This window comes from Podarcis melisellensis (assembly GCF_964234715.1).
Source record: "Podarcis melisellensis genome assembly, chromosome: 7".
In the NCBI taxonomy this organism is placed as follows: Eukaryota; Metazoa; Chordata; class Lepidosauria; order Squamata; family Lacertidae; genus Podarcis; species Podarcis melisellensis.
Genome location: NC_138539.1, coordinates 33,703,178 through 33,722,391, shown reverse-complemented (window position 1 = coordinate 33,722,391; position 19,214 = coordinate 33,703,178). Strand labels below are relative to the sequence as shown.

The window sequence follows — 19,214 nt, the reverse complement described above, 5'->3', positions numbered from 1 at the left end:
TAAATTAAAATATTTACTTAAGCATTCCAATGTATAAATAAAACAGTATCCACTTCGGCTGAAGTTTCCACCTGTGTGGAAGCAATCTTTAGAAATCATCTGGACTTTCTTGCAAGCAGTAGATTTGATCCGGTACCTTTGGTGTTGGTGCATAAACTCCCATTTATGTGAGAGCTGCTGTTTTGGCTTCAGCATTGAGGAATATTCTGTATCAAGACTGTACTGTGTACTCACAGCAAAGGAAGGAGCTGTAGCAAGTATAGAGCTTATGCTTTGCATGACAAGTTCTAGGTTCAATCCTTGGCATTTCCTAGCAGGGCTAGGAAAGATATCTGTCTAAACTACTGGAAAGCCTATGCCACTAAACCTTGATTTAGCATTCTGTGCGGGAACATATCTGAACGCTCCTCTCTCCTTTCTAGTCGTCCCAGTCTGCTGAGAAGGCAAATAAGCTACAATTCAGTTTCACTTCAACCAATTCCTGGATTTTAACCAGGTATCTTGTTTTTAGACACTCTTTAACCAATTGCAAACTAAAGCAGTTTCACACCATAGGTTATGTTGCTGAAATTAGTTTTAAACTAGTATTGCTTTGTGTATTAAAAAAAGCCAGGAACCATGTAAAGCAAAACTTCTCCCAGCCAGGGGTAAGAGGAGGTTGCAGCACTTACTCACTGTCACAGAAAATAATGTACATACCACTAAACCATGGTTAGGTGTGAGCTGGTTAGGTGTGTGCAATATACTGAGTTAGATAGAGCAATGGTATGGTCTAAGCCACAGAGCCGAGGGCTTGCCGATCAGAAGATCGGCGGTTCGAATCCCCGCAACAGGGTGAGCTCCCATTGCTCGGTCCCTGCTCCTGCCCACCTAGCAGTTCTAAAGGGTAAGTAGATAAATAGGTAGCACTCTGGCGGGAAGGTAAACGGTGTTTCCACGCACTGCTTTGGTTCTCCAGAAGCGACTTAGTCATGCCGGCCACATGACCCAGAAGCTGTCTGCAGACAAATGCCAGCTCCCGGCTTGTAGAGCGAGATAAGTGCCACAACCCCAGAGTCGTCTGTGACTGGACTTAATGGTCAGGGGTACCGTTACAACTCAATATAAGGCAGCTTCCTGGGATTTAGTTCCCATAATTGAAGCGGCCCTGTTCACACAGAGGTCATAGAATCATAAAATAGAATTGTAGAGTTGGAAAGGACCCCAAGGGTCATCTAAGTCCAACTCTCTGCAATACAGGAATCTCAGCATGCAATCTCCCATCCAATTTGAATCCATATCGGACCCTGCTTAGCTTTGCAAATGTGCTAGCAGTTTTATTGTTGCAATAGGTCTTGTGCATATATTGTATAATAGCTTTGGATTTGAACAAATGTATTTAGGGGACACAGGTGGCACTGTGGGTTAAAGCCTCAGCGCCTAGGGCTTGCCGATCGAAAGGTCGGCGGTTCGAATCCCTGCTGCGGGGTGCGCTCCCGCTGCTCGGTCCCAGCGCCTGCCAACCTAGCAGTTCGAAAGCACCCTCGGGTGCAAGTAGATAAATAGGGACCGCTTACCAGCGGGAAGGTAAACGGCGTTTCCGTGTGCGGCTCTGGCTCGCCAGAGCAGCGATGTCACGCTGGCCACGTGACCCGGAAGTGTCTTCGGACAGCGCTGGCCCCTGGCCTCTTAAGTGAGATGGGCGCACAACCCCAGAGTCTGTCAAGACTGGCCCGTACGGGCAGGGGTACCTTTACCTTTACCTTTTATTTAAGGCCGAGATACAAGAAGATGGCAGGCAGAATCCAGGACATCTTATTTTTACCATGCCTCTCTGTCTTCCTAACCTCCTATTCACTGGATGAGTAGGACCTGAATTTTTAAAAAGATAGTTGGCTTTTTTTAACCTCATGAAAATGGAAATCAATGAAACACTTAAAGAGGAGAAGAAGTCTGCACTATTCACCTGAATTGCTATTGGTTTTCTTATTGTAGGATTAATGAGGTTTTATTTCTAATGTGCAATTCGGTTCTGAAACAATTTACATTTTAAGTCTTTCTTGGTTTATCACTTGCATCTAAGATTATTTTTTGGAAACAAAATGTGTGAGAGAGACACAGAGAGGGGACTTTCCCTGTGGTAATTTTTTTAATTAGCTTATAGAAGCCATAAGCTTAATATTTCCTTTTTGTTCATGAAATGGCTCAATCCTATATTCACTTAGACTCAATCCACTTAACTAATGAAATCAGTGTCATTGAACTCAGTGGGACTTACTTCGAAGTAAATTAGGTTGCTGGTTTTTGAAGAACTTCTGAGAAGATGGTTTTTGAGAAGAAGCTACATAAATCCCCTACAACCCACAATGCTTCTTTTTAAAAACACAATAATGCATTATGGTGGCCTTTACATTGCATTGTGGATCTGTAAGGGAGAGCATTTGCAGGCATAACAATTGTTTATGTGATACGGCCCCACTGTCAGTATAAAACCAGATATAAAGATTATTATACTGGTGTCATGGATTATAAGATCAAGGAGTAAATATTTCTGTGAGGCAGAAAAAAAAGACTGATGGAAATCAGTGACTGGATACTTAGTGAAGCACTAATATAGGCTGAAGGGCTGTGGTGGAGTTGCTGCCATTTACAAAAATTATGTCTCTTGTCAGGAAGCCAGTGCACCTGGGGGTTCGTACCTGGTGTTTAGCTGGCAAAACTGAACAGATAACTTGTTGGTGTATCACCCACCCCACTGCCTAACTGCCTTCCTGTCAGAATTGACAGAGACAGTCTTAGGGATGGTATAGAACTCCCCAAGTGAAGTGATTTTATTGTAGGACATATATTCCGAGGCTGTCTTGATAGGATCAAATTGGGACTTTGTGCCTGCAATGAGAATCATGTGGCTGTTTTCGTACATCACTAGCCCAACACACGCTGCAGGTTACATTCGTGTTCTGATTCTTTCCCAGAGTGGATTGGGTATGGTTCCGTAGTTGGGTGTGTGCGATTGTAACACTGTCATCATGGATAGATCACTTCCGGACGAGGTTTGATTTGACTGTAGGGATGGTTCATCCCTGAATACTTACTGGTTGGCATGTCTGATATTCCCACTGAAGCTCTGATCCCACTGTAAAATGGTGAGATGGGCATGTCCAGGGCCACCATTGCCCCTATGTGCTCTTTCTTGTACTACACAGCCCAAGGTATGCCTTGGTTTTCCAGTGAGCTTTGAACAATGAAACAAGTTGGGTGATGGCTCAAGCTCAAATGGCAGAAGTCTCACAGTGAGAGTGATAAAACACAAATAAGAGCACAATGTGGTGGCAGCGGCAGTACTTGCATCTGGCAGAGCTTTTCAGAGTGGTAAAGAAGCTAGTAAGTTCTGGATCACAGCCAGCAACAGCAGAACCCTCTGAAGCCTACTACAACACATCTGCAAGGCATTTCAAGGATAACATTGCTTGGCTTTGTTCTGACCTTGACACTACTATTAATATAGTCTCTGATGAGATGTCTAGAGAGCCATCTGGTCATGTTCTCTGGGATCAGTTTTACTTACTGTGGCTTGAGGGTAAAGTTAAGATACTTGTAGGGAGTTGGTCAACTGCTCTACATGCTCTCAATCTGTCATTCCTGACTTTGTAAAGATATAGGGGGCTGGAGATGGCAAATGCCTCAATGCAGGAGAAGGCAGATACATCTTGATTTAAAGACTTACCAGCCAATTGCTAATGCCCCCTTTTGGTGCAATGCTATTACAAAGAGTGTGGTAGCTTTGCAATTGCAGAAGTACTTAGATGAAACAGATGGTCTTGAATCATTACAGTCTGGCTTTTGGCCTGATTTTGGTATTGAGACATGCTGATTGATGAGTTGTATTGGGAGAGAGACATGGGGTGTGCAATCCTGTTGATTCTTCTTGATATTTCAGTGCCTTTTGATACTGATAAGGATACCATGCTTTTGATAAGCATGGTATCCTGTTAGAGTGTTGTGGGTTGGAGCTCAGTGATACATTGGTTCTGCTTCTAGCTATAGGGCTACCTCCAGAGAACACCACTGGAAGACTTCTGCTTGGCCACATGACAGTTTTGCTGTGGGGTCTTGTCCCATTTTGTCTCCAGTGCTACTCAACATCTATCGTATATGAAGCAAACTATGAAGCTGCATGCAGTCATCAGGAGATTTGGAGCTCTGTACCATTTTGCTGGTAGAGCTCAGTTTTACCATTCTATATACCATCTGAAGCTGATGAAGCTGTGCTCTTGTTCAACCAGTGCCTTGAAGTGGTAATGGGTTGTATGGAAGCCAGTAGACTGGAGCTGAATCCTGACAAGAATGAAGCTCTCTTGATGGACAGTTCTCATGTCTGGCAATTGGGGCAATTGGCCTGTTCTAGAGCAAGTTGTACTTGACTTGAAATAACAGGTACATAGTAGTGTAGTGGTGCTCCTGGACGCAACTTCGTCACTTGAAGTACAGTGGTGCCTCGCAAGACGAAAATAATCCGTTCCGCGAGTCTCTTCGTCTAGCGGTTTTTTCATCTTGCGAAGCAACCCTATTAGCGGCTTAGCGGATTAGCGCTATTAGCGGCTTAGTGGCTTAGCGGCTATTAAAGGCTTAGCAGCTTAGCGGCTAAAAGGCTATTAGCGGCTTAGCAGCTTAGAAAAAGGGGGGGAAAGCGAAAAAAATCACAAGACTTGCAAGACGTTTTCGTGTTGCGAAGCAAGCCCATAGGGAAATTCGTCTTGCAAAGCGCATCGAAAAACGGAAAACCCTTTTGTCTAGCGGATTTTTCGTCTTGCGGGGCACCACTGTACATGTGACCTTGGTCGCTCGGAGTGCCTATTTCCAGCTGTGGTTGGTTTGCCAGCTATGACCATTCCTGAAACGAGATAGGTTGGCCACAGTTTTGCACACTTCCTACCTTGGCTACCATATGTGCTCTATGTAGGGCTAGCCCTGAAGATGATCTGGATACAGCAGCTATCTGGAACCCATATTTTCATGGATTCATTTCAAGAACCTGCCATACAATTGTCCTACAGATTTAATTATGGAGGAGAGAAAACCCTGAAATCTTAGATGCAAGTGGGGAATAAATCTTGGTCACATGTTTACAACTTCTGAAATGGAACTGGCCACTGCCTATAGTGGCATGATATGCTCTGCTGTACTTCTGCTGTAGCGGCGCTAGCTCACTGCCTTCTGGAAATCGGAACTGCCAGAGACCTTTACAAATGCCCTTCTCTTAAAGCAAGAAGGAACGAAGCATTTGATTACCCCCAGCCCAAGTGCTCTTTGTCTGTTTCTCTGTTATAAGAGAAAGAAGGTCAGACTGGAGAGGCAGCAACCATAACACATTGCTATGTTCTTCATCAGAGAAACATACTGGTGTGCTGTGGCTGCTCCAGTCTGAGATCATTTTCCTCTCTTTTCCTGCTGTGTGTGTGAGAGAGATGGAGAGAGCACACAAACTGAGCATCCACAACAAACTACTCTGCTTCCTAGGCTGGGGAAATGGGTGAATGCTGAGACTGCACTCTATCATTGTATCTGCTTACCTGGAAAACAATAAAAGGAATGGTAAAGGGGCTGGAGGTAGATCGTTTTATAGCTACATTAACTACTGTAAATGAAATATTGAACTCTTATTTCAATAGCCTGTAAGCAAAGAGGTCCTTTGCAAATGTAAAGCCTTTGTGAGCAGGTATGAATTTAGTAGGTTTCTTAATAGTGCCACAGTTAGGTATGGATGTTGGAAAAGAAAAACATTCAAAAGAGGCAAGATTAGAGTACTGAAAAATATCACATTTATGAAAGAAGTAAAAGGAGGTAACTCAGAAACCAATTTGCAGAATAATGCAGTACCTTTAAAAAGCATGTGGGTGGTGGTTTTGAGAAAAGAAAAATCAAATATGTGAATGACACCAATGAGGAAAATCAAGGGAGAAGGAGTGTTGATGAAGATTACATTGCTATTCAGAGTAATAAACTGGCAAGTAAAGAATTCAGAAGCGAATCCTTCCTGTTTTAATGAGGGCAGGTACAGCGAAGCTGCCAGGTTGTTGCTGATAGAGGGCAAAAAGATTACCCTGAACATTTTGTACATTGTGTCTGAAAGATATCCAGTTAGTTATTTCATTTGTAGATTTTTTTCTGTCTCACATGAAGGAAGTTATATAACTACCTTTGTAAAATTTTAATGCAACTTCAAGGGTACATTAACCAACTGAATGGTAATGGAACATTGAACTGCTATGTTAAGGTGGTTGTTGGGAGAGTGTAGCATCACAGGGAAGTCCCAGCAATGGAGGCTTGGGGGATCCATTCCAAGGAGATGTTACATGGTAGTATTGATTGTTAATATGACAGTCATTGCCCCTTCTGTATATCCCACAACATTGTGAAAGTTCCTAAAGTTGTTAGAGACATGGGATTTGTCTACCCCCCCAAGGTAACGCTAAGCTCTCAAAGTAAACAATAACAGATAGCATGATGGGGCAGTGTTGCTCCCCTGACCACCTGGCAGCTGAGTCACTGCTGGTTACTGAGAAGGAGAGGGGCAAGGCAGCGGGGCTGAAGCCAACAATGGCTCAGGGTAGCGAGAGGATGGTTGGTGAGGTCAAAGGGGAGTGCAGAGGGGTGGCTTAGGTGAGATGAAAAGAAAAGAGTGAGTGGCTTTGGTGAGATGGGGTTGGTGAGCAAATTGAGCAGGGGCAACCCCTAGTAAATAAACATTTCCCTAAATTCCCATATTGCAGGGTGCAGCATATTTGTAGACAATGTATGTACATCACCTATGCAGTGGTACCCCGGGTTACAGATGCTTCAGGTTACAGACTCTGCTAACCCAGAAATAATACCTCGGGTTAAGAACTTTGCTTCAGGATGAGAACAGAAAATGCACAGTGGTGGTGCAGAGGCAGCAGCGGGAGGCCCATAGCTGTCAACCTTCCCTTTTTTTGGCGGGAAATTCCCTTTTCCCACTGCTGATCCCTTATTTTCAAATCTGAAAGTTGACAGCTATGGGGAGGCCCCATTAGCTAGAGTGGTATCTCAGGTTAAGAACTGTTTCAGGTTAAGAACGGACCTCCAGAACAAATTAAGTTCTTAGCCCGAGGTAGTACAGTAAAGTGTGTGTGTGTATATATATTAGGTTTATCTTACACATTCTATATCCCACTTTTCAATGTAAAACCACATCAAGTGTTTTTATACACTATGGTGGAATTATGGAATTAAGAAATCCAGTAGCTTAATTTGTCTTCATGCATTTAAATACATGCATTTAAATACTGGGGGTTTTTTGAGGGGGGGAGGGAGAACATGTCTATTTCATGGTTGAAATATATATTATTTTAGTTAATTTGTGAAGTACATAGAATTTTCTAGTTGCCGAACAGAGGCTAAAAAAGAGGCAGTCCTTGCCCATAGGCTTACACTCTAATAGACATAAGTGGGGCATGGCCCCACTTCTTGTATATTATTATAATGACTAGTTGTGATGGAGTAAAAGAGCTCAAAGGCAGCTGCTCATCTGAGCTGATGTGGGACCATTTCTCCCTCTGCTGCAGTCAGGCAGAATGGCTCCTAATAGATGGATGACAGCTCAGGAAGAGAGAAGGAGCCAGATGACAATTGGTAACTCTCTCCACATCTCTGTTTACTGCAACTAGGTGAAATGGTTATTTTTATTTTATTTTAGTGGAATACCAACATTTCAATGTGTACTTTTTAATATTTGGAATGCACTTTATTATTCTTTATCATGTGCTATCAGTGTACATTTGCATAAGGAAAAGGACTCAGAATTTTGGAGATGGGTGGGAAAGAAAACAACATAACTGGGTTGTGGGAAGTGAGAGAGAAAATACATTTTGTATCTTTAGAAAGTGGCTGGAAATATATGGCACTCTTTTAAAGAAAAGATTGTAAGCACTGGCTTTATTTCCAACTTGCAATAGAAAATAAAAACTTGAGAGGAATAGTAAATGAGTTACTAGTTAGCTTACAGATCAATACGGCAATCACACTGGTTCTTATTTGCTCGTTTGCGCACAATGAAGGTGGCAAAGATTAATGAACACACTCCTGTTGCCATTTATCTTGCACCCGCACATGCCTGTCATCTAAAGCCCACAAAATCAGCCCACGCCATTCCCCTGATTACTTGGGCTCATATTGCTGTGTATTAAAGTGTCTTGTAAATTATCATCAGTCCTACCACCTGAGCTGCTGAATCCAGTGCAGCAGTTTCCAGATGATCAAAATTGTGTGATTAATTTATTGGCTGTAGTCCAAACTTTTGTTTAACTCCATGCACACAAAAATCTGTATGTGTAGGATCTGTAGTTCAGAGATTTATAAGCATGGGTCATCAAAGAAGTAGTATTTGCCTGGTGGAAAGAAAAAGGAATACTTTAAACTTGGCTTTAAACTTCATGTTCATATGTTTATAATCACAGCACTCTTCAAGATCCGGGGGATATATTGCCTAGGTGCAATCCTATGTTAAGTTGTTTCTAAATTCCTCTGAGTTCAGTGGGGCTTACTCTGAGGTAATTGCATAAAGGATAGCAGGCTAAGGGCCAAACCGTGCATTACATTAGTCATGTTTGGGGTTTTTTAAAGTCTGCTCACCTTTTGAAAGAACTGTGTAGTCACACTTTGGGTCCAGATCAGGACCTCACCAAGTATCCTCACAACTGCCTTTTACCCGCAAAGATGCTGTTTGTAATATGTAGTTTGGTCCAAAGTAAAGTAGATCATATTAAACGCATGCAAAACCAATGGGTTGTCTCCAACTGAATCATCCTGTTTGTGCAAGAACTTACACCTAAGCAACAGAACTCCCCACCCCCCTATCCTAACTCCTTGGGCCCTGTGATGGATGACCCTCGCTCCAAAAAGCATGGTCAAAATTAAAGGGTTCAGGAAATCAGACCAGACCAAATTTCATAAAATCATACACAGACTTTACTAAAACAAAACCCTGCAAGAGTGAAAAACTCCAAGTAATAACACAGATTAAAACAGCTCAGAAGATAAGAAAACAACAAACGCTAACTTATCCAGCTAATTAATGTAAAAGCTTACACTTGAATCTCAGAAGGCTGAGCAATGGAACAAGATGCTGTCAAAAGCCCAAATAGACGCTGACCGCTGGCTGGCGAGAGCTCCCACCAATCCAGGTTTTATGGGAACTTAGACCATGGGCGTTCACCTCTTCCACCCAATTACCTTGTGACACTGGCCTTGAAGCCTTAACGGGAGACATTATAGGTGAGCTCATTATTTCTGAGGTTCTAACCCATTCCCATAAACCAGTCTTAAAGAGGCAACATCACCACAGGCCCCCGCAGAACTCACAGAACAGACGTGCATGGAGAGAAAGTTCTGTTACACATGCAACTTCTGCTCCTTTCACAAACGGAACAGCTATGTTGGATACCACTGACAATCTCCTCTAAAATAGGCTTTGATTAAAGTGCGCTATTAATTATATTTTAATCTCCTACCATTACAAGGTGATTTTTAAAATACTTCTTTGATTTTATGATTTTTAAGGAACTGATGACCAAGCTGATAACAGAGACTCCAGACCATCCTATCCCATTTCTCATTGACCACCTCCAGTCCAAACAGGGAAGTCGTAGTCAGCTTCAGAGGACACTGTCTGGATCTGCTGCTCTCTGGGCAGAAAGTGAAACTTCAGGTACGTAGAAAAATAATTGCATGTTAGGGAATACTCAGTAAGTACCAACCAACAGTCATTCCCCACCCAACCTGGTGCCCTCCGGATGTTTCGGACTGCAATTCTCATTAGTCCCGGTCAGCATAGGCAATGATCAGAGGTCAGCGATGGAAATGGTAATCCAGCAGCACCAGGCTGGGGAAGACTGTTGTACAACAATGCTCATATATTTATTTTATTTAATTTAATGCATGGGGAACTCATGCTCGTGCATGGGGTTATCCCATATTCTCGTCACAATAATTTTTGGAAGTAGATTTGGTTGTGCATGACTAATTATGCCCAGGTCGCATTGTAAGCTTTTTGTTGAGTTAGGCTTTGTATCCATGTTTTCCTAGCTTAACACTGCTGAACATTTATACAGTACATGTTATTATTTATTATTATTCTTTAATGATATTTTACTTACATAGTGCATTGTTGACGAGATTCTAGGATGTCAGAAATTCCTAATCCTCCCAACTGTAAAATTTAATCTTCGTTTAGAACCAAATTAGGTATGCAGTAGTTTCATGAACAGTGCCTGATGCTTTGCTTTTTACTGAAAAGCAGCTGTGGGATTGTGACATCCCTGGAGCTCTGGCCCCTAGAAATCACTGGGTAAGCCAGTGTAACTAGCTGTCTGGTAGCCCAGCTTGTCCCTTGGATACAGACTCATCATAAACGGATCACAGGTAAACACTGCTGCCACTTACTGAGTGGTAGGACCCTTCTTAAATTTGCTTGACTGTGCAAATGAAGGCAAGAATGTGGAGTGAGACGTTTTACTTTGGCATATACCTGGATCAGGACATATCAAATATTTGAACAGCTAGGTATTGCATTTATTTAGGGATCATAACAACCAGAAACATACGGTCAATAAAGAGTAGGGAATTTTATTGCTACCTAATAAATTCACTTGACACATCGTGCTCTCCTTTTCACCACCGTCTTAACCAACGGCCTTTAACCTCTTCTTCCTGTCCTTCTCTACGAACTCCTCCCACCTTCCACTCACTATGACACTTCCCACCATTCCAACTCCAGAGTGCTTCCAGACTCACTATTTTTAGGTGGGATTCAGTCACACACTGGCAAATTCAGGCTGCGCAATTATTATTGATCAGGAGGTCCTGTGTAACAAACCTGCTTCCCCAAAACACTGGACTTCTTCCAATAAAGAAAGATGGGGAAATGCCCTGGAAATTATGGGCTAACCCTTGTTTGATGCAACATCATCTAACTTCTCTGTAAACAAATCAGGATGAATGGTCAATGAGCAAGTTGTTTGGAGGCACCCTCAGTCTCCTGCTTCTCTCACCTAATCTTTTACAGGAAGCTTTTAGTTTAAGTGGTGGAATGGGTGTATGATGGTGAAGCCTTTGTCCGCTTTCTCCTAAGCGGCTTATGTGTGTGTTGGGTGAAAAGATATGGGACCCTTGTCTTTTCCCCTGTAAAAGGAAATACACCTTTGGAATAGTGATTTTGGAAAAGGGGGAAGATGTTACGAAGCACCCTCCTTTGTTGTTGCTCTGACTGGTCAGACAGCCTCCTGTAGCTACTTTGCAATTAAAAATATATATATCAAAATGTTAATGCGTTTCCTTTGCAGTGCTGTACATGGCTGACCAGAGGAGGAATAAAGTGGCCACAGTCTCCTTTCTGGAAGTGCACACATTTTGTCACAAGTGAACCGAGCCACAATCTACATGCATATTTTACAGTATACCTTATTTTGAATGAGTTTGTTTTTATCAAGGTATATTTTACATATCTGCCTTAAAAAAAAAAACACCTACTAAGCAAATACAATTTTATTTCTTCCCCCAACAGAAAATAAAGGAACAAGAAGAGATTTCAGAAGCTATGATAAACCCTGGCAGACAAATGCAAAGAAGCCTAAAAAATCAAAGAGTGACCTTGCAGTATCCAACATTTCGCCCCCATCACCAGAGTCCAAATCTTGTAAGGAAATGTATAGCATATTTAATAATGAATGATTTCTTCAAACTTTTACCTTGTGATTCTTAAGAAATGAAATATGACCCAAACCAGGGATTGCACTTTTAAGTTTAAATGTGTCAATATGAAAAACTCTTATTTCAAATGTGGGTTGCTTGTCATAATATTATGATTTCATATGCACATAATTTGTTTTAAAACATTATATGTGTCATATTCAGTTTTATTTCATTTGTTTCCTGCATGATGGTGTCTCGTGTAGAAACAATTTATGGTTGAACAAATATGTATATTTGAGAAGGGAAAATAATGAGCATGATAAAATATTCAGTTTTAAATATTTAGGAGGAAATATTACTACAGCCGCTAGATAAATTTGTAATTGTTTGTAACAGTAGTACAGGATTTACTGTATGGGTGGTAAAAGGTTATTCCTTTCATTGCATAGATTCCAAATACCCAGTACTCTGGCTTCCATCATGGTGTTCCGTTGCGCCAGAAGCGGTTTAGTAATGTTGGCCACGTGACCCGGAAAGCTGTCTGTGGACAACACTGGCTCCCTTGGCCTCAAAGCTAATTGAGCACTGCAACCCCATAGTCGCCTTTGACTGGACTTAACTGTCCAGGGGTCCTTTACCTTTACCTTACCTTTTTACACTTGTAACACTGCAGTACACCTTACATGATTCATTTGTGCATCTGCTATGCATCCACACATTCCTCATTCTCTACCTATTTTGAGGTAACTAGGAGCATGACATATTTGTTTGGTTGCAGTTAAATTAAGATTAAACCATCAGCTTAGATTCTTGACAACACTGACATTTTTCTCCCTTTACGTATCTTCCGACTCCACCATATAACACAAATGTGCTCATTTGCCATTTTAGTGTAATGAATGCCAACAGAATTTTTTTGGGGGGGAATAGGAGTTACCGAATAACTATTTAAATATTTGAGAGGAGGGAATCAAAAAGGGATAACATGAGCAAGTACATTTTTGTTATAAATTGAGAGCATTTTTGTTATGAAATGAGGGGGAAATCTAAAATAACATTATGCATAAACCATGACAAATCTAGTGCACTATAGTTACTTGCATTGCATGCTGGGTATTAGGAGATAATAATAATTCAAGTAATAAGACAGGGGTTTTAGCTAGCTTCTATTCTGATTTTAAATGGAAATTGTGATTTCAAATAAATGGTGACTATAAAGCCAGTGAAGGTTGAAAGTATTACTAAGGAATTACCCTAATTCTTATTCTTATCTCCCATAAGAAATTACTACAGTATAGTGATGGCAGACGTAAACAATGAAACTGGTATTCTCAATGGGGGATTATTTTTTTTGTATGTATGTATGGGGACCTTTGTGGAGGGAGGGGAAAATATATAATTAAAATGTTGTATGAAGGCTGATTCTCCCTCTCCCCTACCACTGGGCTGGGAAGGGAGCTGCAGAAACGCTTTTCCTTTCTTCACCACTGGAGTAATTTAAGAAGTCCCAAATCTTGTGAAAGGAGCCACCACTTAGAGCCACTGCAAGACTTGCAGAAGTCCTTGGCACATTGCCAGTGATGGCCACCATCCATGGCAAGGTAGGCCAGATGGGAATTTAGTATTGCTTACATTCAAAAGTGACACTGCTGCCCACTGCCAAAAGCATCTGAAGGTCCGGGGAGGCAGTGAAAGGGACAGTGCCCAGCCTGCCCACCCCTGGCAACAGGCCTGCCACTCCTCCTCCCTGTGCTAACATTGACTCAGTTTCTTGAGCGTGGGTCCCTTGAGAGTGACACTAGATGATCACATTCTGTTGCTACTAGGGCACTGTAGGTAAAACTGATGACTGCAAAATCCGTTTTGATAGAAATAAAGCCGTGTGATAATTAAAATACTGATGAAGCAAGTTTGGGGAAGACTTTGGTAGCATTGGGAAAGTTGTGTCTTACGTGCAGGCTTATTATTATCAATTTTTCTAATCTGAAATAAGAAAAATATACTTCATTTTACTTTAGTGCCAAGATCAGCAGAACACCCCAAATGGGACTGGAGGACAAAATCAGAGCATCATGATTTTGATGAATTAAACCACATTCTTCAAGAAAGTAAGAAGCTGGGTAAAGCCCTGGAGAATCTTTCTCGAAGTAAGTTGATTAATGCTGATGTTATGTGCGTGTCAGCCATGTGCTGAAAAGGCACATGGCTGGTCTTAGTTGCAAGAGCACAGATTAGGAATAACTACTAAAGGCAATTTGCCTATGATCCCAGATTCTTCAAACCAAAGTTTCAAAAACTCATTTAAAATATAGTTTATGGTGCCTGTAGGGCAGGATTAAGTTTGAATAAGTGTTGCTTATGCACTATCTGAAGCACAGTTGAAAATGTTCAAAGCTATATTGCTTGCTTTTATTCATTTTTAAAAATTGAAAACCTGAACAGATGCCAGAAAATGGAGCGCACTAAGAGCTTTGTATTTCGGTTTCAGGAAACAATGACATGCCTTTTCATTTGTTAATAAAATGCACATTTTTATGATTATAGTACCCAACTGAATTCTTGGCAATCACTTCCTGAACATATCTCAGAAAGATGTAATTCAGTTTTCAATGTTTGCATATTTTTTCAGAAATAGTTAATATGACTTACTGAATGGTTGGTTACCCACCCTTGAGCGGCCCTATAGTACACTGTAATTGAAATATAGTAAGCCAACAGATTCTTTAGAATTTCCCTTCTTTATGTTCATCGCTCTGTCAATTTCACAAGTGTATGCCTTCAGTGTAAATTTCTGTGACTGACATTTTAATATACAATTTCAATACATTTTAAGGCAAGCTATTAAATAAAATTCTAATCTGTGTTGCGTTTGCTAAGTGATACCATTTTTGATCAAATAATGCAATTTGTTTTGTCCATTACATAATGAACGAAATCACAGTGCTGCCTGAGATTGACACCCGGATCCTAAGCACATTTATTTGGAATGAAAAAACATGCTTACCTGAGATCTGTTTTCTTTTGTTCATTCCTTTGCCCCATTCCCACTGGCTAGGACACAAACCAGTGCATGTGCCAGTGGATCTTGGATATTTGCCACCGCTGTGGAATATATTCCAACATATGGTGACAGAATAGTCCATTGGAGGGGTGGAAATGGATGGTGGGTGTGAATTGGTACGTAAGCCAACTCTTTCTAAGACCCCACTCCCAGCCTCTATGCCAGTGTTCTATTACCCTGGCAAAGAAAGGTCATGTAACAAACGTAAGATCAATGCCAATATTTAGAGTACAGGTATTATAATTTTCCATATCATTTTACTGCTCTTCGGTGTCTTCCTGTAATACCCATTAGTCCTCTTTGCAGCTGTCATTACCATAAAGTTTATAATATTAATAATTAGTGACAGCTATGCACACATTTGTTTATTTATTGCATTTATGTATGTGCTTATGCATGAACATACACAATGAACCCTAAATTCCATAATGATATATGAATTCCTAAATTTGTATTAATTTGCGTCGCTATTGTCCCTTTCAAATACTGTACTAGGAGGAAGAATTACATTGTTAGAAGGTGAACTGTGTCCAAATTTGTCCTTTTGCCAAATACTGCTTTGGGTTTCTACTTATAAAGCGGTTTCCTTTTACTCTGTAGTGTGGAGATACTGAGATATCTTAGTAGAGGTAACGAAGACTGTGCTCCATTCTTAAAGAGCTGCTTCGCTATATCTTCCTGCATTTCCATTAAAGATAGATTGCTCTACATTGTCCAGATATGTTTTTCCAAGGACATGACCAACTGACCTGTTCTAGAAACTGGGTAAATGCTGCTGTCATTTGGCTGTAGAGTAAACCAATTATAAAGTCAATGCAACTGTACTGTACTGAATGAGCATGGTTCCATTTTACTCACGTAAGCTAAACTTGCTCTGAAAGATGCACCAGCTGTGGTGTATCAAAACCAACATGTTTAATTCAACAGTTAAAGGCATTTAATTCAGCTGTTAAAAGCATGGGATCTTTAGAAAGGCCATCTGCTGGCAATTCAGAAAAATGCATTGCCATAGACTTCTTGTTTAAAGTGCAATAAACACCAACATAATTTGTTTAATTGAGATATCTGAAAGGAAACCAGTAAAGGCAACAGTGCCTTCTTTTCCACCACTGTGATTAGAAATCACCTGGGTTACATTAAAATTGTGGTAGCACACTCTTCCTGCACTTATTTGAAAGAAATAGCTGTCTGAGGGTCAAGTAAAAGATCAAGGACTAAGAAATAAAGGCTCTGTGGTTATTCTGCTTTCTTGGTCAGACAATGATGTGGATCTGACCTACAAGCTTTTATATGAGTGGATGGGAACTGTCAAAAAAGCCTATGAAAAAGAATAGGGAATTATTATCTGTTGAATAGTCTTGAATTCCAGAGATTCGGTTTATGATCCACAAGAGCTAAAATTGCCACTTGAGGTCCTTTCAGTGATGACATCACATGCATCCAATTGATATGAAGGAATAAGCTTTTTATTTTGTCAGGAGGGATGCCACACAGGAGTAAACTAGTTGTAAGTCCTGATTCCACGTCAAATTAGAAAGAGATAAATATAATAATTGGCATAAGTAGGACCATGAGATCAGATGGAGGAGCTCTCTGGACCCTAAGGACCAGAAGCATTATTCAACGAGGAGACATGCCTTCAGTGTAATGGGCCCAACTTTATGGAATTCCCTCACATTAGAACCGTGTCCCTGCTAAGTTTCAGACATCTAGTTAAAGCAGTTTTGTTTTAGCAGGCCTTTCTACCATGAATGCTGTCCTAACAATTTATTGAATTTTGTTTTTGTAAGCCACTTTGAGACATATGGTGAAAAGCGGGGTATATAAATTCCTTAAATAAATTGTCTCCTATCACACAGTCAGCATTTCATGATCACCAAGCATGTTAAACCAACTGGCATGCAGACCACCAAGTATTTTATGGCCATTGAACTGTTCTGTGTGGTTTTTTTAAAAATTATCACTCAGATATTTTTCACCATAATGTTTTGTATTTCAGCAAACCTTGAGGCTTTGCTGAACTTGATGATACCTCTCTTGTGCATGTGTAAAAACTCAGGGTTTCAGTACTAGAAAAAGAGGAAATGGATATGTCTGGGGTCTGTTGCTATTCACCATCATTACTGATGGTTTAGATAGTGTGTTGAATATAATTGTATTTTCAGGGAGGGGGGAAATGCAAAGTTTAAAATTCAAGGGGTACATCATATTTGTAGACGTACCAAACCAAGATTGAGTAGGGTGGTTTTGTCTCTCTTCGTAGCTGTAGCGAGCAGCTGTCTAAGTGAAGAGTGAGCTAAATTAAGTCTTTGGAGCTTGCTTCTGTTTTCTAGCTTCTGCAAACACCCACACAACTAGAGATGCCGGGATGTACTTTCATTCCTAAATTAATCTCTACAGGATTAAAAACAGATTATCTGCTGGAAGCAAAGTGTATTTTGTTCGATATATATGTACTTTGTAACTGGAGAGTGGGGAAAAATCCATTAATGGCTAGTATTTCCACACACACATCAATGTGTTCATAAAATGTTAATTACTGTACTCTGCAGTACGTTGTGCTTTTTTTCCACACAAAAGTCAATAAAAGGAAGTCATATAGACTGAAAAAATGGTCAGTGTATTGGCAGTTTTGAAAAACTTTTAAGAAAATAGGAACCCAACATTTGTCTAGTGTGTTTAACAAACTTATACCATATTGATACTATGCATGCATTTTTAGTGTTTAGAGGAAAGATGTTAGGCTGGATCCAACTGTGTTATTTTGATCCCATAAGGACTTTTTATGTAGCTGAAGTTTCCATTAAGGGAAGAAAGGTAACTGCTGTGAGGTTTGCACTACAAGAATGTACCTGGATAAACCTTGAGTTTATACCCACACTCTTCCCCTCTCCTCTGGTGGCACCATGTGGAGAAGATTGGAAGCTCTTTCTTCCATTTTCAACTAACTGCAGTTGCTGTTTTGGTCCAAGCTGAGAGCTGTGGCTAGTGGTTAACCATGGTTTAGAGTAGGGGTAGTCAACCTTTTTATAACGATTGCCCACTAATGCATCTTTCTTGATGGTAAAATTTCCTTACCGCCCACCAGTGCTCGATGGAAGGAGAATTCAGCTTGTGCCATAGAACCCCCCCTACCGCCCACCTAGAATCCTGAAACGCCCACTAGTGGGCAGTAGGGACCAGGTTGACAACCCTTGGTTTAGAAAAACAAGACAGGATTGTAAGCTCGTTCCCATAAACCATAGTTGAGACTAGATAGATTGTTCAGGTTCAGACATAATGAGTAAATGAGGTTAGAAAACATAAGCAAAAGCTTCGAATCTCAGTCTTGTGATCATGACAAGGGAAGGGAGGGCATGTAAGCCCTGAGGCTCACACATGTAATGTTAAATACCATTGGTTTTCAACCAGTGCGCCATTGCACTCTGGGGTGACTTGGAGAACATTCAGGGGAGCTCTGGAGAGTCTTGCTTCCTGCATTATCTCTCTTTCTCTCTGAGGAACATTCAAGGCGGCCGGCAGCATTAACCTGTAACCCATTATCTTCCTGAAATAAAACAGCAGCAAAAAAAAGGTGGGGAAACACTTTTGCATGATTGTTTATCTTCTTAAAATATCCCCCCCCCCAAAAAAAAATCCTTACCACAGCTCCTTAGTTTTACACAGAAGGCATGAGATATGCAATAAAATAGTAGACTGGTTTATTAATTTGCTTTTAAAATACATTACAGCTGTGTTCTTTTATTTGTAGGCATTGCCATTTCTGATGAGATTGATAAGGTAAGGGCTCGGTCTCGTTAAATGATACAAGTTCTGTGTGTGCCTCTGAGTGTCTACATTGAAGCAATGGAGGCACACAAATACAAAAAACACAAATAACAACTATCTGGAACAGATATGATAAGGCATGCATACCATTAGTGCAGTGTTAGAAACTGAGATATGAAAGCTAGGAGCTAAATGGCACCTTAAACTAGGTTACGGGCGCAACAATGGAATGTCTAGGCACACAAGAATACAAAGCTGAAAATGAATGAACTGCAGCTAAAATATTATGTTCATTTTTCACATGCTCTAGTCCTCCCCCTGCCCTCCCCCCTAATATTCTCAAGAAGTTCTCTTCTCCAGTCTTCAGAGAGTAGATTGAAGTGGGGAAGCAGAAAAAGATCCTCCTTTCCCTTCACTCTGCAGTTTTAACCTGAAATCTTACGTGCAGTACTGTGCCCAGAGCTCAGAAACTGCTTGCGCTAATGAAATTCCCTGTCGCAAAATGTGCCTAGAACAATGGGAGTTTTGAACACTGCATTAGTAAGAAAACATTTGCACATATTTTGAAATTTCATTTTAAATATATTCAAACAAAATCAGTTCTATAAACATAAAATATAACGTCATAGACAATCTTTTCTTTCTTCCAGGGGCATTAGAAGAGTCCAGTGTAACTCTATTATTCTAAGCTTGCATT

The 19,214-nt window shown here is 40.7% G+C and overlaps 1 protein-coding gene across 3 annotated transcripts in view; it reads left to right on the top strand.

Annotated features, from left to right (window-relative positions):
• Nucleotides 1-19,214, top strand: part of LOC309373902 (uncharacterized protein C8orf34 homolog) — an 87,115-nt gene that overhangs the window by 11,148 nt on the left and 56,753 nt on the right. For all 3 annotated transcript variants that reach the window (XM_081918440.1, XM_081918441.1, XM_081918439.1), the window contains exons 2-5: nt 9,559-9,706; nt 11,561-11,692; nt 13,707-13,835; nt 18,501-18,529. In XM_081918440.1, the coding sequence (XP_081774566.1) occupies nt 9,559-9,706; nt 11,561-11,692; nt 13,707-13,835; nt 18,501-18,529 (438 nt within the window). The remainder of the gene's footprint in view (nt 1-9,558; nt 9,707-11,560; nt 11,693-13,706; nt 13,836-18,500; nt 18,530-19,214) is intronic.